The 25,246-nt window shown below is 45.2% G+C and overlaps 5 protein-coding genes across 14 annotated transcripts in view; 3 read left to right on the top strand and 2 right to left on the bottom strand.

Annotated features, from left to right (window-relative positions):
• Positions 1 to 192: 192 nt before the first annotated feature.
• LOC120827866 (dehydrogenase/reductase SDR family member 7C-B) lies at positions 193 to 4,588 on the top strand. Of its 4 annotated transcripts, XM_078084173.1 has the most exons (9): positions 199 to 370; positions 1,135 to 1,172; positions 1,247 to 1,311; positions 2,088 to 2,265; positions 2,409 to 2,521; positions 2,768 to 2,978; positions 3,043 to 3,135; positions 3,820 to 3,978; positions 4,053 to 4,588. In XM_078084173.1, the coding sequence occupies exons 4-9, from the start codon at positions 2,103 to 2,105 to the stop codon at positions 4,256 to 4,258; spliced, it is 945 nt and encodes a 314-aa protein (XP_077940299.1). In that variant the 5' UTR covers positions 199 to 370; positions 1,135 to 1,172; positions 1,247 to 1,311; positions 2,088 to 2,102; the 3' UTR covers positions 4,259 to 4,588. The 4 variants fall into 4 exon arrangements, with proteins under 4 accessions (XP_040046947.2, XP_077940298.1, XP_077940299.1 ...); XM_078084172.1 differs by lacking the exon at positions 1,247 to 1,311 and having other exon boundaries at positions 198 to 370; positions 1,135 to 1,213; XM_040191014.2 differs by lacking the exon at positions 1,135 to 1,172.
• Positions 4,589 to 4,929: 341 nt separating this feature from the next.
• On the top strand, positions 4,930 to 6,216 carry LOC120827872 (protein NATD1). The gene is made up of 3 exons (XM_040191020.2): positions 4,930 to 5,191; positions 5,655 to 5,764; positions 5,835 to 6,216. The coding sequence occupies exons 1-3, from the start codon at positions 5,038 to 5,040 to the stop codon at positions 5,949 to 5,951; spliced, it is 381 nt and encodes a 126-aa protein (XP_040046954.2). The 5' UTR covers positions 4,930 to 5,037; the 3' UTR covers positions 5,952 to 6,216.
• A 182-nt stretch (positions 6,217 to 6,398) lies between these two features.
• Positions 6,399 to 17,431, bottom strand: LOC120827869 (germ cell-specific gene 1-like protein). The gene is made up of 7 exons (XM_078084174.1): positions 17,412 to 17,431; positions 17,233 to 17,334; positions 12,303 to 12,806; positions 10,404 to 10,451; positions 9,664 to 9,816; positions 7,592 to 7,703; positions 6,399 to 7,523 (listed from the first exon to the last, which is right to left on the bottom strand). The coding sequence occupies exons 3-7, from the start codon at positions 12,604 to 12,606 to the stop codon at positions 7,226 to 7,228; spliced, it is 915 nt and encodes a 304-aa protein (XP_077940300.1). The 5' UTR covers positions 12,607 to 12,806; positions 17,233 to 17,334; positions 17,412 to 17,431; the 3' UTR covers positions 6,399 to 7,225.
• rcvrna (recoverin a) lies at positions 16,348 to 18,941 on the top strand. Its single transcript, XM_040191018.2, has 3 exons — positions 16,348 to 16,823; positions 17,243 to 17,354; positions 17,451 to 18,941. The coding sequence occupies exons 1-3, from the start codon at positions 16,443 to 16,445 to the stop codon at positions 17,567 to 17,569; spliced, it is 612 nt and encodes a 203-aa protein (XP_040046952.1). The 5' UTR covers positions 16,348 to 16,442; the 3' UTR covers positions 17,570 to 18,941.
• A 407-nt stretch (positions 18,942 to 19,348) lies between these two features.
• gas7a (growth arrest-specific 7a) overlaps positions 19,349 to 25,246 on the bottom strand; it is a 19,253-nt gene continuing 13,355 nt past the window's right edge. For all 7 annotated transcript variants that reach the window (XM_078084169.1, XM_078084164.1, XM_078084165.1 and 4 more), the window contains 8 exons: positions 24,793 to 24,908; positions 23,880 to 23,954; positions 23,245 to 23,323; positions 22,775 to 22,906; positions 21,989 to 22,112; positions 21,504 to 21,583; positions 21,264 to 21,362; positions 19,349 to 20,843 (listed from right to left, as the gene is read on the bottom strand). In XM_078084169.1, the coding sequence (XP_077940295.1) occupies positions 20,730 to 20,843; positions 21,264 to 21,362; positions 21,504 to 21,583; positions 21,989 to 22,112; positions 22,775 to 22,906; positions 23,245 to 23,323; positions 23,880 to 23,954; positions 24,793 to 24,908 (819 nt within the window). In that variant the 3' untranslated portion in view covers positions 19,349 to 20,729. The remainder of the gene's footprint in view (positions 20,844 to 21,263; positions 21,363 to 21,503; positions 21,584 to 21,988; positions 22,113 to 22,774; positions 22,907 to 23,244; positions 23,324 to 23,879; positions 23,955 to 24,792; positions 24,909 to 25,246) is intronic.

A 25,246-nucleotide genomic window follows, 5' to 3' on the forward strand; every position in this document is an offset into this window, starting at 1 on the left:
TCTCTTAGGGTTCAACACCACTGCTCTCTCTCCCACTGCTCAATACGTCACAGCTATTACGTTAAAATGCATCACTTTAAACCTATTTTGCTCTGTTTGACCCAATTAACAGTGAACATTTGTACAGTCCATCAGAAATGCCGCCTATGGAATCACCTCTTCCTGCCAGCAGCCCCTCTTTCACTCCAAGCACAACACGTCGACAACATGAGTGGAAAGTAACCGACTCAGCTGTGCTGCTATTAAAAGGACAGGAATCACGAAGCGTTGCCCGTCCCGTCGGAGGAGCTCTGTGAATGAGCTGCTGAGGAAAGAGGCTCCTCGGGAGGCGAGTGAGGAACCCAGAACACCTGCAGAGGCCTCAACAGCGGTGAGTGTCCGCCGCTAATTCATTTCCCGCGTTGGATCCAGGTCGGTTAGGCGGGACCAGCTCTCTATAAGTCGCTGCGAGGCCCTTTGCCGAATAACCTTTATTCCACCCAACGGCAGTTTGGGTTAGAAAAGGTGCCTGTTTCTTTTTGGGGGTTTTCTTTGCTGTTGAGCTTCTGATTGTGTTCACGTATCTCCTGGTTTTGTGGTGCAGTGACGTTGCTGCTGCTGCATTCTGCTGCCGAGTCTTTGTGAGAGGGACACTGTCTATTTCCAGGGCGTGTTTATATTTAGACAAACAGCTGGTGCTTGCCATGGTTAACCTACGACCGAAGGTTATCTTTAAATTCCCCGTTGGACAAATCTATAACATGTAAGTGTCACTCAAAGTAAAAGTGACCTTTTCAAGTGGTTTCCAACAGATTACACGTATTGTGGAAGGAAGAATGTAAAAGATAACTGAGGTCAGATGAGACAATGTCTACTATGAAGAACATTTTTCAGTGTCTGAATTTTTTTTTGAATATAATCACAAAATATTTTGCAAAAAAAGTCATAAAACTCTTGAGGGGAAACAGTGGTGTGAAAACATACATTTGAAATTTTAAGTCACAAAATATATTCATACCATAGACTGTATATAGTATCCAAATATCCATAAATACATTGATGCAGTAGTCACAATTATCATGTAGGATGTTTTTAATAAATTTCTTTTTTTCTGACTCCCGATGTAAGAAGATGTCTTCTCTGTTTTGATTTCAGAGTTGAAGAATAGTTAGATTTAAATATGGTTGTAGCAGGTGAGATGGATTCCAATGTTACGGAGCTGGAGGATTTTTGGGTATGAAACAATCTTGCTGTGTATTCTCGCTAGATCCTAAATGGACGTCTCATCCCATCTCATCTGCATCATCAGAAATATAACGTCCCATCTAAGAAGTATGTTCAAAGCATCAAACATACTTCAACAACAACGTATCAGCTAACATTGACACACTTATTCACTTTCTATCTCGGGTTAAGATGAGCCGGTCGACATTTATCAACCACACAGAATGTATGTGTGTCAATAAGAAGCTGCAGTCAGCTAGTTAGCGTACTTAGCACAAAGACTGGAAACAGTGGGAATCAGCTAGCGTGGCTCAAAGCTCACAGATGAACACGCTTTGTTTATTTCCAGAAACCGAAGTGAACGTTTTACGAAGAGTTTTGTGTAAACTAGCTTTTCCTCCTTGTTTATTAATGTCCTTAAGCTAAGCTAAGCTAAGCTAAGCTAGCCGTTTACTGATTGAAATCATCTAACTCTCCACCACAAAGTGAATAAGCATCTCCGAATGTCAAACTCTTCATTCAATATTCCCTTGCGAGTCCTACTGTCACAGATCCTCAGGGCGACTGTGGGTGAGTGGGGAGGTCGTCCTCCAATCAGAGGGTTGTCGGTTCGATCCCAGGCTCTGCTAACCCACATGTTGACGTGTCCTTGGGCAAGACGCTTAACCCAACATGGCTCCCGTAGCTGCGACAGTGTGTGGATGTTAGTTACTGATGGGCAGGTGTCACTGTGAGTGGTAGATCCTGTCACCAGTGGGTGAATGATGTCATGTAGTGTTAAAACGCTTTGAGTGGCCGGAAGACCACTAAAAAGAAAATGTACCATTAACATTTGTTTTCTGTCAATTCTGCATATCTAATATAAAAATGTAACCCTTTTTCAGAACATCCTGCAGGACATGGACCTAGTTTGGACCACCACTGTTCTCCTGGTGCCTTGTGTAGTCCTGCTCACAGCGGGATCTTTCTACCTCTACAGCTTCATCATGGGCCTGCTGTCCAAAATGTCAGTGCGCAATAAAGTGGTGGTTCTAACCGACGCCTTATCCGGGCTCGGAAAAGGTAACAATGCTTCAAAGGTACTGCAAGGAACTTTGAACTGGTTCTGGACCAGTCTATGCTTACTCCTGATGAATAGGAAGCCGCCGCCACAGATTCTGGTCCTCCACCTGATCTTACGGTGAACTTTTATCTTCTCGACGTAGAATGCGCAGGTGTGTTTCACAGAGGAGGAGCACGGCTGATCCTCTGCGGGAAGAACTGGGAGAAGCTCGAAGAACTCGCCGATGAATTGGCGAGCGCCTCGGACCCGACGGTGGTAAGAGAAGCCGGTTCAGTGCTTAAATGCTACGTCACAGGTGGAAGCCCTGCACCCAGGACCCCACAGGAAGTATCATCACCATCAAATGTCAAAGTTCTCCATTTAGTGGTCGCACCCCAAACCTCAAAGGGTCACCAGATAAGCCTGAGATGAATAATGGAAAAAGAAAAACAGAAACACAAATCTTTGCTGTTTGTTTTGAGATATTAAACAATTGTCCCCCTTTGAACACTTGTTCCTCAGACGTTTCCCTCCAAACTGGTGCTGCTGGATTTCGGGGACATGGACAGCATGCCTGAGGTGACCTCTGAGATCCTGGAGTGTTACGGCTGCCTCGACGTCCTCATCTTCAACAGCGGCATGAAGGTCAAAGCTCCCGCCCAGAGTGTGTCTCTGGAGATGGACAAGCTGCTGATGGACAACAACTACTTTGGCCCGGCCACGCTGGCCAAAGGTAGACGGCGGAGACGTGCGTCCACGATGGCGTCCTCGTTGTGCTAAAACATTTCACCTTTCAGGCCTGCTGCCCTCGATGATCTCCAGGAGGACCGGCCACCTGCTCCTGGTCAGCAGCATCCAGGGAAGAATCAGCGTGCCTTTCCGCACTGCGTGTGAGTTTCATACGTGGAAATGACAAAAAGTATTCTGAAGAGATATTAGAGGGGGACGGTCGACATTGTCTTCCACAGAGGATACACTTGTAGTAACTAACTGACTTTTCATCATCATCAGATGGACATTTAGTGTGTTTAGCCTCAGCTGTGCTTTCATTTTCCTGCCAGTTAGCATTAGCTAATGCTAACAACTAGGCGGGTCACATTTAAGTTTAAGACTGCATAATCTGTAAGTGTCCTATAAAGTAAAGATTATTATTGTAGTATTTGTGTGTGTGTGTGTGTGTGTGTCTTCTGACATTTAATTGTCAAAGGACGACACGTAATACTACGTGTTTAGTAGCCGGCTCTGTATGCGTCCATCTTTATTATTGCGCACAACCGCGCTCCTTGGTGACATCATCAAATGGTGGCGGAAGTATCCATGCCCTTCTTTTGAAACAAAGTATGGCACACGTCTGCAGGAGGTGACGCCGGTTACGCCTGAGCATGTGACCCCCATCAGTGCGAAGGTTGTAGGACCTCTGGGTACCTGCTGCATCCATCTGGTAGTGTCCGCACTGGACACTTTGGGGTTTTTGCTACATTATCATTAAGACCTAAACTCAGAACTACACACGCACCGCGTGCACGCACACGTAAGGAGTGTAAATATTCTTTTTACTCTGCGTGTTCTTCCAGACGCCGCCTCTAAACACGCAGTCCAGGCCTTCTTCGACTGCCTGAGAGCCGAGGTGGAGGAGTACGGCATCTCCGTCAGCACCATCAACACCACCTTCATCAGTGGCTCGGCCTCCTCCTCCTCCTCGAGCACGGAGGCCTCCAGGTCCATCTGGTCACGTGAGTACACTCTGAGGAGGGAGTCCTAGTGAGCAGTCATCTTGAATAAGGACTGTATTATTTGGCCTTCGCAGTGCTGTACACAAAGAAACCTCTCGGCGTTTCCCCGGACGAGGCGGCGACGGAGATCGTGAGGACTCTGAGCAGCAGGAGGAAAGAGGTGGTGGTGGCTCCCTCGCTGCCAAAGGCGGCGCTCTACGCCCGATCCTTCTTCCCCGACCTGTTCTTTGCCGTCGTGGCTGCAGGAGTGAAGGGCGCCGCGGCCGCAGAGAACATGTAGAGCGGCTTGTGGGCGGGAAGAGGCTGAAATCACTGAGGATATGAAATATACGTGTCCTGTCTGTCGTCTAAAATATAATCAATAAGACGGTTGTCTGTGCTGTTTGCAATATATTTAAGATGTGAACTTCAACAGTTAAGTTGTATGGCCAGTACGATCTTAAACTTCCACAGAGTATTTGTCCACCAGAATTCATCCAGAGGACAATTCACATACGACAGTATTTCGTATACTTTGCATGTAAACATAAAATTGAGACAACAATGGTCATTATAAAGAAATTGTTGTATTTGTTGCTTAAGAATCAAAATAAAAAGTCATGTAAAAGTTTTCTTCATTTAATGCATTTTTGTTATTAATTTAAATGTTTTTCAATTCAATTTTACAATTTATTGCAGGCACCAGGACTGTCCATTTCTATTAAACAGTACGCTTGCCTGTAAACAGAGAATAATTTAATACTTTCTGTGTTTTCTCATATTAACACCAAATTATTTAGATCTTTCGCAAAGATTTCTTAGAAAATCCAAAAAGAAATGACAGAATATTCAATCCATTATTAAAAAAGAGAAAGAAAAATTATATAGTTAAAATATGCACATCGTTTCAATGATATTTAAATGTAATTTAGAAATAATTAAAAACGTTTTACTGTGGAGGTCAAAAAACCTGACAGAGAAATGAATGATTGTCCTGTGAGTGACGGCGCCCCCTGGTGGTCAGTCAGTACAACCGCTACTACCCACTGTAGTACTAGTACGTGGATTTTTCACGTATAAATGTCCATTAAAGTATTTTCCAGACTCGCGGTAGGTACCTTGCGGCTGAAGCCTCCTCCCCCCGCCTTCAGCGCGTCGACCTCCGGCTGCAGTTTAACGGTGAAACACGACCGCCCGAACCGGCGCTTCACCGTCAGTCCGGGCAGCGAGGCCGGTAAGCAGAGGGAGGCCGCGGTGGACGCGCCACTAACCGGGGAGATAATGTACGGGAGCCCGGCGTCCACTCGCGGCCTACTGAAAATACACACGTTTTAAAATTCAGTTGCACTGTGCAAATGCCGCTTCAACCACATTAACTGTACTTAACACGATTATTATTCACCAAAATGTTCGGCGGACATATTAGAAGGCTTAAGTAACACATTTGGGTACATTTATGGTTAGTTGTCCGCCGTAGTTACACTCTTAGATAAAGGTATTTTCGGAGGGAGCTTGATGTTTTTCAAACTGTCAATCAAATGGTTATTAAGAATTTTGGGCGCATCAAAATAACACGCATGATGTGACAACTGCTCCATCGTTATAAATAATGCAATATATAATTGAAAGTGTTTGTGTTATTCTGGGCCCCTTACGAGCTGCATTGTGGCTCTCTGACCTTCGACCTCTCTCCACAGACTGCGCTGTGCTGCTCTACAGATTCACCGGCGAGAAGGAGGTGGATTTAATATCGACCTACGTGCCAGAGACATTCAGGGGCCGCGGTGTCGCTGCTCTTCTGTCCCGGGTGAGTTAAAACTCATTTACCAGTCGGTGTTGAAATGCTGTTGTCAATGTATGAAATGTTCCTTCTGCAGGCTGCAATGGAGTTCCTGCTGGAAGAAAACCTCAAGGCTCATATCTCCTGTTGGTACATAAAGAAATACATCAGAGACAACCCGCAACAACGTTATGAACAACGTGTCATTGACTGACAGATAATTCAGAACAATTTTAAAGAAACATTCTTTTGATTCATGGTATATATGAGACGTTATGTAAAATCTCCTTCTGGGTTTGAAGACGTTCTTCAACCTCAAAATAATCACTGTCTTTTTTTTCCTCATAAAATATGAATATTTATTAATTATTCTCATGTTTAGCAAGGGAGGTGTTATTGTTATTGATAATGTCTGCACACTTGAACAACTACTAAACTTTTTGATTATACTATTTGATTAAAATGTACATTTTTGGAAATGTCTTCCACGAGTATACAGATTTTAGGGTACTCCTGACTTAAGGGGGGGAAGAGTGGTTTAACTGTAATGTATATATACACATATATACATATGTATAGTGATCAAAAAAACCTGGTGGGATCATTATTAGGTGACGTAGAGCAGCAGGAAGAACAAACGATCAAACACATTCAACACTCGTCACTAAACAATCAAGGTTTTATTTGAGTTTTGTTCCCTCAGTTATAAAGTATTTATCACGTCTTTTTGTCACAACGACTAAACGATATGATGCAGCGATGCCGTAAACACGGTCGCCCTTCTAGTGGCTCTCAAGACCTCGCAGTTCAGTCCAGATGTCCACTCCGTCTCGCTCCACGGCGTCCCTCCACTCGTCTTCGGTCGAGTCCGTGTTTGTAGAAAAGTGTTTCACAGGAAGTGATTTAGAAAGCAAAGCGCTCCTCGGAGCCAGCTCGACTCGGAGGAGATGTTCTTTTAATCCCCTCCTCAGATGTAGTTTGGTTTCATGGGGACGGATTATGAGACGGTAGAAAAAACGCCTCAGACCCCGTCCATCATGAGGGAGGGACACAGAGACAGGACGCAGAGGTGGAGAGTCGTTGGTCTGTTGGTTCATCTCGAGTCTCCGTGTGGTCACTCTTTGTCTCTGTGTTCATCTCGTGTGTCTAAATGGAGTCGTTGGATTAACTCTCCATCAACAGTCCTTTAGTCCCGTTTGGGTCTTTATGCCGTCGTCCTTTCAAAGTAAAGTAACGTTCCTGCAGACGGTCATCGTTCGTCTGTGTGGAGCAACATCTTCATGCGACTTGAGTTCAGAAAAAGGCCTCTGAAGGGGAAAAAACCCCAACACGACGCCTGAAGGACCTGCAGCTTTCCTCAGACTAGCGTGAAGACGTGGAAATTGCGGCGCGCTTCCTCCTCCCGAAAGTCACATGACCACGGAAAGATTCGATGAAACACGTCCAAACGAAGGAATACGTCTCCCAAGCATTAGAGGAAATCCTCCTTCAGCAGTACACCCCCCTTCCATGTGGTTCCGCCATCTCCACCAGGTAGGGGTCCCCCGTCGAGGGCTTGTGGCCGTTCACCGGCAGTTCCGGCCGGGCCTCGACGTCCACGGGGACGGCGGTGAGGTACATGTCCCACATCTGGTCGGGGAGGTCCTTCTCCATCATCTTCTGCTTGATCAGCAGGCTCTTGGCGATGTTCCGCCGCTTGTACTTGAACTCCACGATAGTCTTGGTGTACCTGTTGAGCGCCGTCACCGCCGAGCCCATACAGGTGCCGAAAGAGCTCCACGCCAAGCTGAGGAACAAAAAACGGTTAGCGGATGGTCGCTGTTTGCTTTGCTTCAGCAGATGGATTCTCCTTACGCGTAAGACCAGCTGTAGTCCCAGGTCTTGGGTCTCCAGTCTTCTGGTCCCATAGCGACGGCCAGCTGGAATATGGTGGTGAACATCATGTGGGCCACCATCCCACAAAGGCCTGAGAACAAGAGACGATCGAAGCGGGACATTTAGGAATGTTGTCCTGATCACCATCACGACATTAAAGGACAAATTACAGACTTTCTTTGCGGCAGAACAAGTTGAAGTTTTTGTGTTTGTGTCACATTTGTCTTTACTGCTAATTTCACATGTCCCTAAAAGTTCACTATCCAGTGCATTCTGTCAATCAGCGTGTAGTCCCGCCCTAAAGTGTCCACTGCTTTATGGTCTGTTTGACTCTAAATGGACCAGAATCTACTAAATGAACATTATGCTGCATTGGAGAAGACGTGAAACTAGAGGTTGAGACCATGAACTCATGTTTACGATGTTTACTGGGGGAATAAATGCAGAGACAAGGAGAGTCTCTTAAACTAGAGGAGTCGCCCCCTGGTGGCCACTAAAGTGAATGCAGCTTTAATACGTGAAGCTTCGGCTTCTTTGCCTGGAAAATGTAACTATTTTACCTTTTGTTGACGACAACAGTTGATTTAACGTCACTACATGGTGGCTTTTATGCGATGTACCGTAATTAGAGATCTTACGGGAACAAATATTCACAAACATTTAGACTGAGGTCCTGCTGAGGTGGGCCGGCTTCTCTAGGTTATCTCTATGCCGGATGCTGGTCCTCTCTCCTCCAGCCGCCTGCCTCTCCACAGCTGCTTTTCTTGGGATTAACTCATAACAACGGAGGGGGATGGGAGTCAAGGGGATGGGGGAGGAGGGGGAGGAGGGATACAGGGAGATCCTCTGGGCAGGTCTTGGCACCGGCCCAAAACCGCTGCCTCCGGCTCCAATCCGATTAGTCCACAAACCAGCAAATCCTCCGAGTAGTGAGGAGGCAGGACGCTGGTGCCGAGCTCATCTCACTTACAGCCATGTTCTCCTCGCACACGGTACCGGACGCACCGGCTCCTCTCATCGATGCTCAGCATCCAAACACGTCTAATGAATGCTGTTCAACCCGCTGTCATGTGGGAGATGTATGTGTGTTTTATTAACATACAGACATATTTGTAAATATTATATAAATATACGTATTACATTCATCTTCAACCACTCTATTATTTGCTGATATTATTAATTTTGTAAAAATGTAAAATTCTCTGCTTCCATCGCAATTTTCTGAAATTTAATAAACAAATCAATCAATTGTGAGAATAATCAACAATGTAAATAATCAAACTTGTGAATTGTAAATTGATAAACATTACCGCTGCTAGTGCAGCGGATTAAAAATCAGGACAAATGCCGATTGTAGAAAACCTTTACGGTATAAAAAACAAAATTTACTGTATTTTTGCAAACATAAAACAGGGATTAAACTGAATCTTTTTGAAACACATGTATTGTTCCCTTTGCAGGGAACCCAATGCATTAATCCAGATTAATGGCATGAATCTATGAAGCTGTGTCCTTATGTCGTCTTGTGACCCGGTGTGATTTCCCTCTGTGATCGGTTCACCTCTGTGATTAGTTCAGAGCAGCTGAATTTGTTTCCCTAATATTCAAAATAAGTTTTCATTTTGAAAATCATCTTTGCAGTGACAAATGAATTACATTTCCTGTGACTCCTTCACAATACAATTCTATCATGTTGCAATTCTAATTGCAACATGATAGAATGTCCATCACAGTGGCCGACTCCCCTACTAACTATGCAAACTATAACATAGAGAGTAATTACACAATGCGAAACCACTGATCCATTATTCCTCATTACTCGCCCTACTTATTGGTTTATATTCACCAATCACTCTCCTTAGTACCTAAACAAAGAGTGATGCAATCAGAGAGTTTGGCGGGTCGCAGGATGGAGGCCGTTTGACTCCTACAGGACCAGAGGAGTCGCCCCCTGGTGGTCGCCACAGACAACACCGATTTTAGGGAGCACTTTCGCATCGGCTTCGCTCGGCGGAAGCGGAGGTCCCGACGTGAAGGGTGATGGCGGTTACCTGAGAGGGCGGTGCACACGGCGGCGAAGGCACTGATTTTCAGCTTGTTCATGACGCTGAAGCAGGGACACTGCTCCAGCATCATCAGGGCCCCCCCTGTGAAGAGCAGGGCGAGGTACAGACTCTCGGCCACGATGCACAACCACAAAACCCCTGTGAACGCACAACAAGCGGAGGGGGGGGCAGGGAGGGTCACAATTGAGTTGTGTTGTCCTCGTAATATCCTGTCGCAGATGAATAATCCCACTGGGCAAATGTGTCGTGTGCAACAGGTCTGCTCCTTTTTAGGTCTGCGGATGTAAATCTGGTGGTTTGAGGCCAGACGGATTAATAAAAGCAGGACAGCCGCGGTTATTTATTCATAAATAAAGGCTCGTAAAGGTGAGATCTCACAGTACAGGTAAGAGGTTTATGTGATTGTTTGCTATGTGATTCGTTTGCTCTGACACAGTTTCGACATCAGTGGACTGAGACGTTTTACTTTTAGGTCCGGTGAAGGGAAAAGCATCTTTAGATTATATTTAGATTACTGCTTAAAACATGTCTATCCATTCATCCATCTAATGTATCCAGTATCACATTGTAGGATGTTGTAATATAAATGATAAGTAAGTAAGAAAAAATATAAAAAGACAAGGTAAAGTAAGACAGAACATTTCCTTATGTGTACATGGAAATATTATCAGTAATAATGCAATTATTTTGTCATCGTTAAAAACATCCAACTTGCAGCGTTTTACCTCTTTCGTGTTCTGGTGCGATGTCGAAGAAATCTCGACAGTCAAACCCTGTGATCGAAAGAAAAAAAATACTTGTTAACGTTGTTAAGATGGAAAAAGGAAAGAAGTGACACTTTCAGTTATTACGGCTCTTTGATTTTCCTTAAACACTCGACATTTGCTTCTAATCCCAGAGAAAGACTTTTTTTGGAATATTTCATTTGGAAGAATAAAATAAAGATTTACAGATCAAACCAAGACTTTTCCTATTAATAATTGTAACCGTTATCTGTGGTATTGTCAGAAAATGTTAAAACATGTAGTTGTAATAAAATGAATAATTTCTCTCTCAAGTTAACTTATTTTTGTTATGAAAATTGAAAATGAAAATTGTTATGATTTTTTTCTCTTTTCAGCGGCCTCTATTGTAACAAGACCTGCTTTTAAGGACAAATCAAGTATAAAAACTTAACATATTCTGCATAATTTCAATAACTTCAGACCCCAGCAGGAGATGTGAATTGACTAATCGGTCAAATTATGCTCTCAGCTGTCCTCTATTTGCGCGCCTGAGAAACTTATAACGGACATTTACCGTTTTTTTGGGTGGAAATCGACACATGAAACAATTTGTCTCTAAATTGCACGCAATTCCTGAAACTTACTGCATTCCCAGTCTTATTATTAGAGCTTATGAAAACAGATGGGACGGCTTGCATGCAACGCTGACAGAGAAATGGATTTAATCCGGCAGCGACTCACAGGAGCTCTGCGGGGAGTGTTGAGCAAACAGAATCTTACCGAGGCTCAGTGTGCAGAGGGAGGCGGCTGCATGTACATTTCTGCATCCTGATATTAATCAACGCGAGGTATCGGGGACATATTCACTTATTTGCTGCTCAGAATAACAGATTTTTAGATGATTTTACTTTTAATTTACGGCACCGTCGAGTGGATTGCTTAAAAGCACATCAGCGGTTTTGAACCAATCAGGACGAAGAAACATTTGAATCAAGTTTTTTATGGTCAATAAACAATAACATATGATGCCTTTCGATAAAGGGTTGCTGCTTCTTTAGTCATTTATTTTTAAAGGCGTCAAGTACAAACTAATGTTTTATGCAATCAACCGTTTCACCGCCTCCTCGTGATGTAAAAGTTCTTAAAGCAACTTTGTGATTTGAGAAAATAACCTCCAGTAAAATGAGAGTAAACTTCAGATGCACAACCTGCAGCATCGTGAACGTCGTGAACCTTCCGTCAGCTTATTCGTTCAATAAAATGGACATTAAGCTGAAGACTGAAGCGCAACAGAGTACATTTACTCAAGTACTGCACGCACAGGCGCTTTTACTTTACTTATATCCATTGAATGCTTCTTTTTGTCAACGTCTCCGAGGCAAATGTTACCAGTTCCAGCCGGGTGTATTCCTGCAGATTGCTCTACTTGTACATGGTGGATGGATTAGTGATGTCAACGGATAAACAAGGATGTGTAATTATGGATGAATCTACCCAGCAGTATTTAAAGAAGGTGCGTTTGCTCCACCTTCACGTGCTACAAGATGATCTGTTTATGGTTCTCACCTGGTGCAACATCCCAGAGCATCAGCTGGTTCCTCCTGGTGAACCTCTGGTGACTCCACGCGTTCATTAGCACCTTCGACCCGCCCTTACCTCACCTTTGCTCTCCCCAAACACAGCTGTGAGTCTGATCCCTTATTATGATGATTCAACAAAGTGGGAAATATTGTTTCACTGTTTTATGTGGCCTGTAAGTAATGGAAAATAAGAATATCACCCTTTTCATGGTCGATAAGTAAAGGGAATAAAACATATTGGATGACCGGATCGACCACGGAGCCCTCCGTCACCACTTCCTGGTTTTCTTCCGACCCCTCCGACCTCCACCGGACTCACCGTTCATGTCGGCGGCCTGCTCGCAGGAGAAGAATATCCCCGTGTGGAACTTCCTCAGGAGGAACTTCTCCTCCCCGCTCTCAAAGATGTACTGCACCAGCCGGCTGTCGTTGATGTTGGAGCTGTTGAAGCGGATGCAGAACCACTGCTTCGCCTTCACCGCCGGCCCGGTGCAGAAGGGCTTGGGCACCTTCCGGGTGCCCTCGCACCAGTAGCTGGTGGTCACGGCGGACAAGGCGAAGGCGAACGCCACGAAGTTGAGGGTGAGCGCCAGAGATGCCCGCCGGCCGCGCCCTAGCCTCATGGTCGAGGCCAGGGCCGAGGAGACGAAATGAAAAGGCAACTAATCCCCGGCTTTTGATTTGTAGCTGCCGTGTTTCGCCTCCCAGCAGATGTGTCAAATCTTCATAATCTGGTCGTGGCTCCTTGGGTGAGAATTCAGCGCGTGCCTCCGCCGGCTCTGATGATGCGCCACCGCCTCGGTATGAGGATTGGTTCTCTCTACTGCCACAGAAACGAGAGAAGCCCACGGCAGTCTTCATTTGAACTCTTTCGGTGCTCGCTGCTCAGCCCAGCCCACGTCCTCGCTCCTCCCCTTCTACAAATCTTTTCCGGAGATATTATCCATTACAAATGGCAAATTATGTTCCAGATTTCCTTTAAGCGGAGTCATGGAAAAAAAAATTTAAAAGAAGATTACTATGAGCTTAGATTATAATCCAGGACAAGTTTACATTTCCCTCATTTTTTTTTACCCTGCCTTCGATGTTGAAGCGCATTTCAAATATTTGAGATCAGGTTTCCCAGCCGGTGAGTCGTGACATAATGTGTACGTCCCACACAAGAATACACCCACAATGTGTGTGCGCCTGCAGGACAAAGCCTGCTGATGTGGGTTATGCCGCATGAATAACGACAAAACTACTCCCAGAATGTATGTGAAGGACGACCCGATGTCAGACAGACACACGTCTTTGCTATGGCCTCGACGTCGACGATATCACAGTCGGCTTCTTGAATGGCCGTGTTTGTCCTGCCAATCAGCATGAGGCCCTCCCTAAGACAGGCCCTGCTTTATGCGCTTCCTTCACTCTAAATGATCCAGGATTTACTAAATGAACATGATGCTGTATTGAAGAAGAGACTGAGCCCATGAACTCATGTTTACAATGTTTACTGAGGGAATAAAACAACAGAGAAGTAGAGTGTTTTCTCATAGACGTCTATGGGAGAAGAGGACTCGCCCCCTGGTGGTCAGCAGAGAGAACAACATTTTGAGATCGGCTTTAGTATCGGTAACCGTAACAGAGCTGCAACCATTCCACACGTTGACGGTACGCAGCGTATTCCCCCCTTTGTGTTGTCTGGCAGCGTTTGGATCCATTTGGACTGGATTAATCAGGTCGATAGCAGAGAGGGTCGGTAGGCGAGCTCCTTAGGAGAGGGATCAGGCTCAGGCTAACACGCTATCAGACGATCCTATTACCATTCCACGCATTGTTGGTCACTACCTTACTCTGATGACTCGCACTGATTGGAGTCAGACAGGGTTGCTTTGGGATGAAGTAAATGTGCCTGTTAGTAAGCAAGGATCACTAATTAACACTAGTTTTCCTGTTTTTCATGACGTGATTTTTGCACGTGACGTAGCGGCACTGCCTTAGCCATCAACCGATCGATCGCTATCAGGCACCTCTGATTTTACACACTTGTCACAGCGTAGAAAAACCCAAATGCCATGAAATGACGTTTTCATCTACATCAACAGGGCCTTCATGTTGAAAGGGTATCTAGAGCCTTTGTCCTTGTCAAGGGTGTTTTGTTGCAGTAAATTAAGCTGAAGAAAACAAATGTTAAATATTTTCTTGTTGTGTATCTGTACATAGCTACTACTAAAAGAATAAGTGTGTGAAGATACCAAAAAGCTTTGATACTCTCAGCGCTCTACACAAGAAAATCATCTACAAATGCTGATTAATTCAAAGGTAAATTCCGCTTTAAACTTGAGAGCAGCCCTTTGTCGAAACCAACATCTCGCTGAGTAATTCCCCCCAAAACAACAAGATTATCCTGAACATTAGTCTTCCATGTAATAAAAATGTGAACACGGAAAGAATAAGTCCAGTATTACAATTGATGAAGTAGTAAGCCTGTTGTTTGGTGAATATTTCCCTGACTCATCCCTTTCTTACATAATAAATACCTGCCGGGGAGGGAGCTATTTCTGAGTTCCTGATCTACAGATGTAAGCCTTTTCCCACGATACTCCACATTCTGTGCATTTTAATGACAAAACCTAAATGTTACGTGATTATGCAAAAGAACATGATGATATTTGAAAGACTAAAGAGTGATTTGGGATTTTCATAATCTGATCTGGTCAAAAAGCAAGATATTTTCGATAGATGAAACATAGGCAAGAAACTACGATATCCATTCTCCTGCTGAGACATTATGTGTCTCACACATCTGTTCATCCTGAAAATGTCAATGTTGCACATCCAAAAGGATGCGCAGCGGAGGTGTGGCCGTTGAGTAGCATGCGAGTGGATTATCGACACTCCAATTCCACTCATCCCAGTTCACTAATTGCCTTCGCTCGCTGCTGTTTCGGCACCACTGCAGCAGATGGTCTCGTAATCTGGCCTAAGACTATTACACAGGGGACAAAGATAATCTGATCCCATTTATTATTGTGGAGGAGCAGCCCACTACCAGAAGGAATTCACCCGCAACCCCAAAGCCTGGTTTGAATCCCTCCTTGCCCTGTTTCTGCCGTCCAACTTCAAGGCCTCGTTTCAGGCAAACGCTTGATTCACTGTCATGCTGATGGATCGACACGAAGACCTGTTCTATGTACATAAATACCTTAAAACCTTAATATAGGACGGTTTGGCGCATGAAGTAGAGAGGATGCGGTCTGAACCCCGGCTGCTCCCGTGTCGAAGTGTCCCTGACCAAGACACTCAACCCGGCGCCTTTACGGCAGCACACTGCTCCCACCGTGTCGGAGGGGTTAAACATGTAAAACCATGGGTTAAAAATGAAATGTAGGTTGCTTTGAAAAAATCCTATGCTAAATGACATGTAATGAAAAGAATGCAGAGATAAAATGAATAACTAATTGTTTTAAGAGCTAAAAGATTTATCATCAATCCAGTCTCAATATTTACGTTGTTTTAAATTACAGAGCTCTGCTGGATATCGTTTAAAGGCAGATGCATTATTATTATTTCCAATAGCTACGGTTGTAGTTTGATCATCGGGATATAAGAATGCGTCATCGGCGTAGAGACGGATTCTACCAGAGTTTGTTAAATGTCCCTTTAAGTGTAACGTAAACACAGGGGGACCCAATGTAGATCCTAAGGGAACTCCTTTAGATTATTTCATTATGCTCTTCATCAAAGCAATTGATGACTTTGTGACAAAGTCACAAAAATGAACATAATAAATAATAACATAAAATATTAATAGGATTTATTAACCCTATTAGAGGACTCCCGGAGTTTTAACTCCACAAAATCTGCAAATTTAGTTACATAGTCAACCTGTGGATAAATGACTCGAAAAGATCATTTTCATGTTGTAAAAATTGGAAAAACTACTAGATTACGAACGTTAGTTAAATATTCTCATATTTATCAGAATTTTAAGTCGCTGTCACGCTACAAAAGTCACAAAACTCCATGTTTTACGTGAACTTCCTTTTTGTGTGCAATAAGACAAAATAAAGTAAATAAAACAAAGTGCTGCAGGAGTTGAGTTAGATCCTTCTGTCACGTGCGTCCTGACGTAACTCGATATCACAGAGAGTTATTAAACCCCGGGGCAGCCGGTGGGATTACAGTTTCAGCAAAAACGCTACTAAAAAGGCCATTTAAGGTTCCCAGATGTTGACCTTTAAAGTGTTAGCCACATGTTGCGTTTAAACCTGTTTATACCTCCAATATTTAAACGAGTCTTCAAAAAAAAAGGTGTCATAGCGGTGTGACGCAATAATCCCCTTAATCCTCCGAGACAGCTGACTGGATTTAGGTGGTGATGACCATAATCTCATTTGGCACCTTGAGGGGCAGTCGGTAGACGATCCACGAGGCAGTGTGAACTAACGAAGAAGAAGAAGAAGAAGTCTGCAGCATGGGGAACACCAAGAGCAGCGCGTTGTCCAAGGAGCTCCTGGAGGAGCTCAAGTCCAACACCAAGTACTCCGAGTCCGAGCTGTGCACCTGGTACCAGTCCTTCCTGAAGGAGTGTCCCGGCGGGAAGATCAGCAAGCAGCAGTTCGAGGGCATCTACGCCAGCTTCTTCCCCGACGCCGACCCCACGAAGTACGCGCGCCACGTGTTCCGCAGCTTCGACACCAACGCCGACGGCACGTTGGACTTCAAGGAGTACATTGTGGCTCTGCACCTCACGTCCGGGGGCAAAACCCTGCAGAAGCTGGAGTGGGCCTTCGCCCTGTACGACGTGGACGGGAACGGAACCATCAGCAAAAGCGAAATCCTGGAGATCGTCCGGGTACCGAAGTCTCTTTACTCTCTTGTTCTTCTTCGTGGTGGCGGTAGAAATCCCTAAACTAGGACTTTCATTGGGCCTCCTTCCAAAAGCCTTTAACGCGAGCAAACGATGTAAACAAGACATCATTCACTTCTATTTGTTCAATTTCAAACCTCATTCTTACACCTACATTCCCACATAAACATCTATAGTGGAAACGACAAGGTTTGTGAGTGATTCATGACTCATTATCAATAAATCCTCATTGTGTAAACTGCCCCAACAAGGAAACCAGCACATCATATTTCAGAAGCTTGATTGAATCATTTTATTTTCCAGCATTAACTGAATCCAGAATATTTCTGATATTAATCTGTATAGATTTATGATATTAATCTGTATACATTTTAAAAAGCTGTAAAAAACTTACCCCCACGCAGTCTATATTCAACATGATTCCTGCGGACGACCAGAAGAACCTCCCCGAGGACGAAAACACGCCGGAGAAGAGGGCGGAGAAGGTCTGGGAGTTCTTCGGGAAGAAGGACAACGGTAAGTCTTAATCCATTAACTTCCCTTTTCAAAAGCTGCTTCAGGGCTCCTCTATACCTTCATGCAACGTGTGTTGATGCTCTTCTACTCTCCCAGATAAGATCTCAGAGGGGGAATTCATTCAGGGTGTGATGGAGAACAAGGACATCCTGCGGTTGATACAATACGATGAACCTCAGAAAATTAAAGACAAGCTCAAAGAGAAGAAGCAATAATGCAAAGAAAAAGCTGCTTTGTGGGATTTTAAGACTTGTTTGTTTGTTTAAATTATCGTGCTGCTGCTTTTCTTTCTTCTTTTTTTCATAATATTTCTTCATAAATATCTGTTGTGCATTTTTGTATTCGAGCAAATCAATAATTTCATTTAATACCAGGATTCAGGATGCGGGGGAATTTTGAAACGGACCGTTTTAACCATGTGGACCGGGATAGAAATAGAATAGAGAAAAATTATACAATTATATCATTTAGATTATACACTTTGCAAAACAGCATGAAATAGTCAGTAAAAGTAATTGACATTAAAGTGTGTTGTCTCACTTTTGGGAATTAAATCACAAATTACAGGTCACCAGTAACTTCCATCGAAAGGGACATTTGTTCATTTTTCCATTAAATTAAACATGAATTTAGAGCTGAAATGGACCTAAAACAGCGTTCGCCTCGTGAGCAGCTACCTTACCAACTGGCCTTAGTCAAAGATAATTTGATCTATGACATTTTAGTCATGTTTTTGCTTTACCCCAAAAGTGGACAACTGCTAAATAAGAGAGACAAAGTTTCACCACATAGACTTTCCCAACATTTCTCAGCTCAAACTGACAAAGAACGAACAAAACAAACATATGTCGTGTTTTCCTTTCACCTAATCGATAGTTTTTCACTTTTATCTTTTGTGACGAAACGTATTAATCGGCCTGAGAAAAGTAGACGCTGCCGTCTGACCTGCAGGATCATTACGATACGCAGCGGATTCCGCCCCTTTGTGTCGTCTGGCAGCGTTTGGACCCATTTGGACCGGACTCATCAGGTCGATAGCAGAGGGGGTCGGTAGGCGAGCTCCTTAGGAGAGGGATCAGGCTCAGGTTAACACGCTATCAGCCGATCCTATTAAGAGCTGAAGGTCGGCTGAGACGAACACACTGGAGGATGACTCCACTTCTTACTTTGGATTGGATTGTTTTGTGTGTGTGTGTGTGTGTGTGTGTTTAGATTGCTGTTACTCAAAAAGTCATTTCTGATGTGTCAGGGCTTGAATGTACTTTTAGTAGAACAATGTACTGAAGTATTGTAATATCAGCTAAAGTGTTTGCTGTATTTGGAATATCGTCAAAGGTTTATTCTCCAAGTGGGAAACTAACAGTGCTGTTTCTGTAGTAAGTAGATTTAAGCCTTTAAAACATCTAAATACAAAGAAAATGAACACTGAGAAGAGAATAAAGTCGTCCCTCAGATCAAACCTACTCGTGTACAGTTTTGATGCTTGAAATGGATTCAACAAAGTCTGGAAATAATATGGTGTGAAATATGTGAATGAAATAGTAGTTTCATGTAAATGTACAATAAATAAATGTGTAATACATGTGACCTGTGTAGCATTCTGATGCTTTGAGTCTTGCGTTGGACTCGTTGGAACATTTGATCGAGATTGTACGTAAATGTTTTGGGGTTGAAAGAAAAGGTTTTTTTTTACAGTTTAGTACAGTTAAATTTGAGTTGAAACAATCCAGTTACAGAAATACGATCCCAGAAGGTTCAGCGTCTTCATCACAAACGTTGCTGCTCGGGGTTAATCCTGGACAGAACACCCACACACACACGCACACGCACACACACACGCACACACACACACACACACACACACACACACACACACACGCACACACACACACACGCACACACACACACACACACACACACACACACACACACACACGCACACACACACTGCTTCCTGCACCTACGCAGTTACATAAAGACACACTGCGATGGTCTTTTCAGAGAGGAGATTTATTTTTGACACTGCATTCCACGGAGGTCAGAGGTCACCCACGAGCCAACATTCGTAAAAACACGGGAACATCGGAACTGAACGCACGTTATGAAAACGTTGATCACGGAGGGGGTTGAACTCGACCGCTACGTCACCCTGAAGCCGTTGGGACATTTAGTTGGAACGTAATAGAACATTTAGTGCACAACATTGACACACACACATAAACAGATTAATCTTTTACAACAGAGATGTGCTCTTTAAACGTGGAGTCCATTCATTTAACACAGTCCATGTAAAGCACTCTGCGCATTGTGACTGAAGGCAGGCAAGCATCTATATTTATTGATGTATATAATATATATATTTGTTTTTTAACAGCAATTATTTTCTTGTGCTCAGCAGCTGGATTGCGACTTTAAGCTTTAATCTGATTGGCTTCGTGCTTTTGAGAAATATAAAAAAGAGACACAGAAAGGTAATAATCCCAATAAATCCAGAGCGGCACGACCACGGTAAAAAAAAGAGACAGGACGCACACACATACGCACACACACACACACACACACACACACACACGTGAACGCACACTGGTCATGCAGGCTCCGATAAAACGTTTTTTTTTTATCTTCCCATTTGGGGCAAACTGGGACGAGTCATATTCTCTGTATACCCCCCCAAACAACAAGAATAAAACAAGCGACACCTCGTCTGTACACTGATGCAGTACGTCAAGGACATTCCAGGCGTTTAACGCTAGGCACTAAAAGGTGTTTCAGTGGAACTCGCACCAGCTTTTCTTCCTCCGGTCTGCTCCACCGTCGACCCCGGCCTCAATCTGATCCATCACACTCCAAAGAACTTTGACCAACTACACCACAGACAACCATCGTGGCTCCACCACGTTGTGCAGCCCTCCAGACACAGAGAGAGAGAGAGAGAGCTTCTCAAAACATGCATTTCCACCAAGAAAGTGATCCGGAAAAATATGAAAATATATCATATTCAGTCTAAGATCTTGATGTCCGTATCTAAAATAAAGGTAATATAAATAATGAGAGTTTTTTTGTTTGTTTTTTCTTTGTGTGAGAAGTGTAGATTGAAGCTAAACCAAACGATTCAAAATACATTTTCTAATAATGTCGACTTTACAACATGTAAACAGCTGAATATGTTGGATGGCGTTCGATAAGCTAATGTTGGTTACGTTGGGGTTAATTTAGAAGGAGCATGCTGGGACCGATCCACTGGCACGTTCCCTTTGAGCAGACCTCCGAGGGGGTCTGGACATGCACCGTCCCCCGGATCGGGGTCGTCGGCGGGCGGCTCTGTGCGTGTTGTAATACTGGAGACGGAACGGCTGGTCCCAAGTCAGGGCGCCCTCATATGCTCATGTCCACGGGTCGGACCTCGCCGGTGTTGTTCTCCTTCACCCACAGCTCCCGGTCTTTGGCCGGATCCACGTTCTGCAGCAGCTTGTCGACCGGCTCCACCATCTACACAAAAGGAAGCCAATTAGCTTTGAAGCTGCATTCTCTGCAGTGACCAGCAGGGGGCGACTCCTCTGCTCCCATAGACGTCTATGAGGAAATGACTCTACTTCTCTGTAGTGACCAGCAGGGGGCGACTCCTCTGCTCCCATAGACGTCTATGAGGAAATGACTCTACTTCTCTGTAGTGACCAGCAGGGGGCGACTCCTCTGCTCCCATAGACGTCTATGAGGAAATGACTCTACTTCTCTGTAGTGACCAGCAGGGGGCGACTCCTCTGCTCCCATAGACGTCTATGAGGAAATGACTCTACTTCTCTGTTGATTTATTCCCTCAGTAAACGTTGTAAACATGAGTTCATGGTCTCGGTCTTCCTCAGGGCAGCATGATGCTTCGTGCAATCACAGGTTATTTAAATAACTCACGCTCTGATTGAACATGTCCGTCTCGTGCCGCAGAGTCGTGTACTGACGCAAGTGCTGCTGAATCCACTCGATCCGCTCCACCTCCAGTTTCTCCAGCTCCTGAAGAGGGGGGGCAAATGCAACTGCTCACCCTCCTGTATGTTTAATAGCAATAACTTTTGAGTTTATGTGATTTCAGAAGCGTCCTGATGAAAAAGGAGTCGTCATAATCACGCCATGAAGAAGCGGAGGATCTCTCACCATGCTGGTGGTCACCATCTCTTCGAACCACTTGCACTGCGTCTGGTTGTACAGATCCACGCAGCGCATCAGGTCGTCTCCTGGTTGGACGCGGGGAGAGGTCAAAGGTCACAACTCACAAGCTTCTTTCTCCTCAGCTCTATATATAAATACATAGCTTGTTTAATCTGAGGTTCACATGCAGAGCAAAACCTTTAAGCACCAGCAGAGGGCGCTCTAATATTATAATTCAACCTGGATCGATCTGATATTTTCCAAAATTGAATAAAAAACAAACTTGTCTCAAAGCAGAATATTTCTGGCACAATTGAATCTCAAATTTAGTTTGACAGCTTAAAATCAAAGCTAAACGGCTGATCGGCTCACATACCACCTTAAATAATAAAACCTTTTCTTATCAAGTGAAGATGCCCAATCATCTAAATGAATTATTCTTTTAATTCACTCATAAAGTTGGTTTAACCCAAAGCTCCGTGACCTCTAACCTGCTTGTGTGGATTTCCGGCGGGCCTTCTTGATGTCCTCCTCCGTCTTGTTGCTGAGTTTGATCTCCAACTGCTGCGTCTTCACCTCCAGATCCTTCTGCCGGTCCGCCAGGGCTTTACGGGCCTGAACGCACACACGCAGACACACACACACACACACACACACACACACACACACACACACACACACTTTTAGCTAAATGCCAAGGAAGGGAACAGAACGGAGGCCGGTGTGGCGGGGTCACTGGTGAGGTCACGGTTGTTGTTGACCTCGGTCTCCAGGATCCATTAGTCAGAGAATAATGTACAATTTCAAATATGTAATATGTGCGCACTATTATTTCATACTGTATAAAGTGTGCAGGCGTGGCTTTTGTTCTGTGTGAGGATAAAAAGCCATACTCATTATAATAAAAGAATATGTAATAGAAGTAATGCTAAAATGTGGAAATGTTGCTTTTATGTCTTATTTCTGAAAGTGCAAAACGTCCTCCACTAAAACAAGATTCCCATCGTAACATGCAGAGGATGACAAGAAATAAAAATGTGTGGGAAGGTGTGTGTGTGTGTGTATGTGTGTGTGTGTGTGTGTGTGTGTGTGTGTGTGTGTGTGTGTGTGTGTGTGTGTGTGTGTGTGTGTGTGTGTGTGTGTGCTTTGGGAGTTCATTCATGAGGCTTTTCTTCCAGCCTCCACTGATTTGTCGCAGGAGTCCCTGCAGCTTCTTAAGGTGGAACGCTGAGATGTGGACAAACCGAACGGGAAGGAAACAGTTTTTTTTTTTTTACCTTCTCCACGCCGGCGTAGCGGCTGGCGAGCTGCTTCCTGAGGTCGGCGATGTGATGGTCGTACTTCTTCAGGTCCTTCTTGAAGTTGTCGCCCCTGAACGTCAGCAAAGGTTTTTCTACCTCGGAGTGGAGCTGTGAACACATGGCGAGTAAATAATCACGTCAATAGTAAATAATCACGGTTGTGTGATGGGAGGAAGGCAAAAACAACCCTCCTACTTCATGTACTGTATTCTACGTTCTGAGGCTTCAGGGCGGGGCTACCTGGTGATTGACACGTCTCTACCAGAGCCGTGTACTGTCTCTGTGTCACGCCTCCACAGCCAAATATGGTCACTTCCTGTTCATCATTAGCAACGCTTTACCCCGGGGTTTTAATCCCACCATCGTCAGGAAATACTTAAAGATAGCGGAGAAGAAAGCCGCCATGTACGTCCGAGCTGAAGATACATTCCTCCGTCACGTGTCACCTTGTTGGAGAACTTCATGTGGACTTCGGCCTCGTCGTGGAGACTCTTCTTCAGCTGAGTCCAGGCTTCACCGAGAGTCCTGAGAAGAGGCCGAGCACATGACGTTCACGTTTAGAGAAGAGGCGGGGGAGCGAGGACGCGGCGGACGTGCTGCTCATCGACAGGGCTTTTTAAATGCAGTCATGTGTTTATTTCGAGAGGTCCGGTTGTGACCTGTGACGGACGTTCACAGCACACAGCGGGGATTTTCACACACTGACGGATAAACGTGATTGAGCTGTCAATCACCAGCGTTCTGAGCGCTCTTTAGCGGTTTAGTCATGTGACGCTTGTTTCGTGGATGAATCACTTCCCTGGAAACGTTGCGGGAGACAACGTGGTGCGTTTGTGTGATTCTTTTGAGGAGAAACTCTGAAAGAACAAATTGTTTCGTGACACATAAGAGCTTCTGTGGTGGAGGAGACCCTTTCGGTTTCGTGTCTCCGTTGGGTTCATTCGACCGAGACCCCCCCAACCCCCCCTCGTTTCTCCAGCCGAGCATCTACTGGCTCGGAGCTCTGCTGAAGAAGGTGTGAAGAAAGGCGACGGCGGCGTGGGACCGCGCTCAGTATTCGCCGCGCACTCCACTCACTCACCCTTCCTCCTGAGCTGCCAGCGGGCTCACAGACAACTTGGAGAGGTTCTTGGCGTATTCCTCTTCAATCTTTATCCTGAGACACAAACACAGCGGGGGTGAGAAGAGGAAGCCCCGAGCTGCCCGGCTCAAGGGCAGAGGTGGTAGATGGGGGGGGGGGGGTTCATCAGAACATCATCGACACGCGACAACCGGCAACCATTAAGTTTAAATCTACGGGAGGAGAGCTAGCAACGTTAGCAACGTCAGCAGCGACGCTAACGTCCGGAGCTTCCCTACAGTAACATGATGATGCATTCAGGGACCGTTGAAACCGTATCGTGATGTATTCCCAACCTACATAGATAACAAAGAGGGACTTGTGACTAGTTTCTTAATATGTGTGTAACGATACAGCCGCTTATTTCCTAATCGTGTGACGGGACAAGCGCTTTGGGATTAGTCTGGATTCTCGAGGGGAGCTGCGATGCTCAACAACGGAGGGCTCTGTGTGCGTCAGCGTGGGTCGGGGATCCGGGGGCCTCCCGGGTTCCTTCAGAGAGACACAGGGCTTTTGTAGAAGGGGCGGAGATAATGCTTTAGAGGGACGTGAGAGCGGACGGAGCAGTTCAAAGTGAACTCCTACTGCTCCGTGCCCGTTACTGACGTCCCGCTGCAGCTTCAATGGGAGCCAGGAACAATCCATGAACTTCCTGTGGGCCGAGTGGAGATCCAACGCCTCTTTAATTAACGGGGTCATCCATCGATCGCGGCCTAGAGACAAAAGCTTCCATCCCCACGGATCCTTTCTAAAGGGATCATTTATGCGCAAAGAGTAACAACCTTCCTCTTTCCTCCTCTGACGGCTTTGGGATGTCGTTCGTGTATAAATCATGAATAATCTGATGTATAATAATCAGGACGGAAAGCGTCACCTCTCGTGGATGAACTCGGACATCTCCTTCTGCATCTGTTTGCCCTTCAGCTGCTTCTGCAGGAGGACCTCGAAGCCCGCCACCGAGGTGGTGCCCTGGGGGTCCTTCTTGTCGGTCTGAGGAGGAAGAGGACGATGAAGAGGAGGAGGAGAGCGTCACAGAATCAGTTAACAACCTACGCGTTTACAGAGATAGCGTTCAGAGGGGGGGGGGGGGGGTCTGAATGTGTGACTCACAGGTCAAGAAGGACAGTGCTAGTCGGTGTGTGTGTGGGTGTGTGTGTGTGCGTGTTTGTGTGTGTGTGTGTGTGTGTGTGTGCGCGGCCCCCAGCGAGCCGGCCGATGTGGGTCAGAGGTGCCAGATGTGGTTTCGCACAGCGTCTCGTCACAGAGCATCAGGACGCGGCGGCAGACGCCATCGAGGGGGGCGGGGCTTCACTCTGGGATGCAGGCCG

The sequence above is a fragment of the Gasterosteus aculeatus genome, chromosome 11, assembly GCF_964276395.1.
Source record: "Gasterosteus aculeatus chromosome 11, fGasAcu3.hap1.1, whole genome shotgun sequence".
In the NCBI taxonomy this organism is placed as follows: domain Eukaryota; kingdom Metazoa; phylum Chordata; class Actinopteri; order Perciformes; family Gasterosteidae; genus Gasterosteus; species Gasterosteus aculeatus.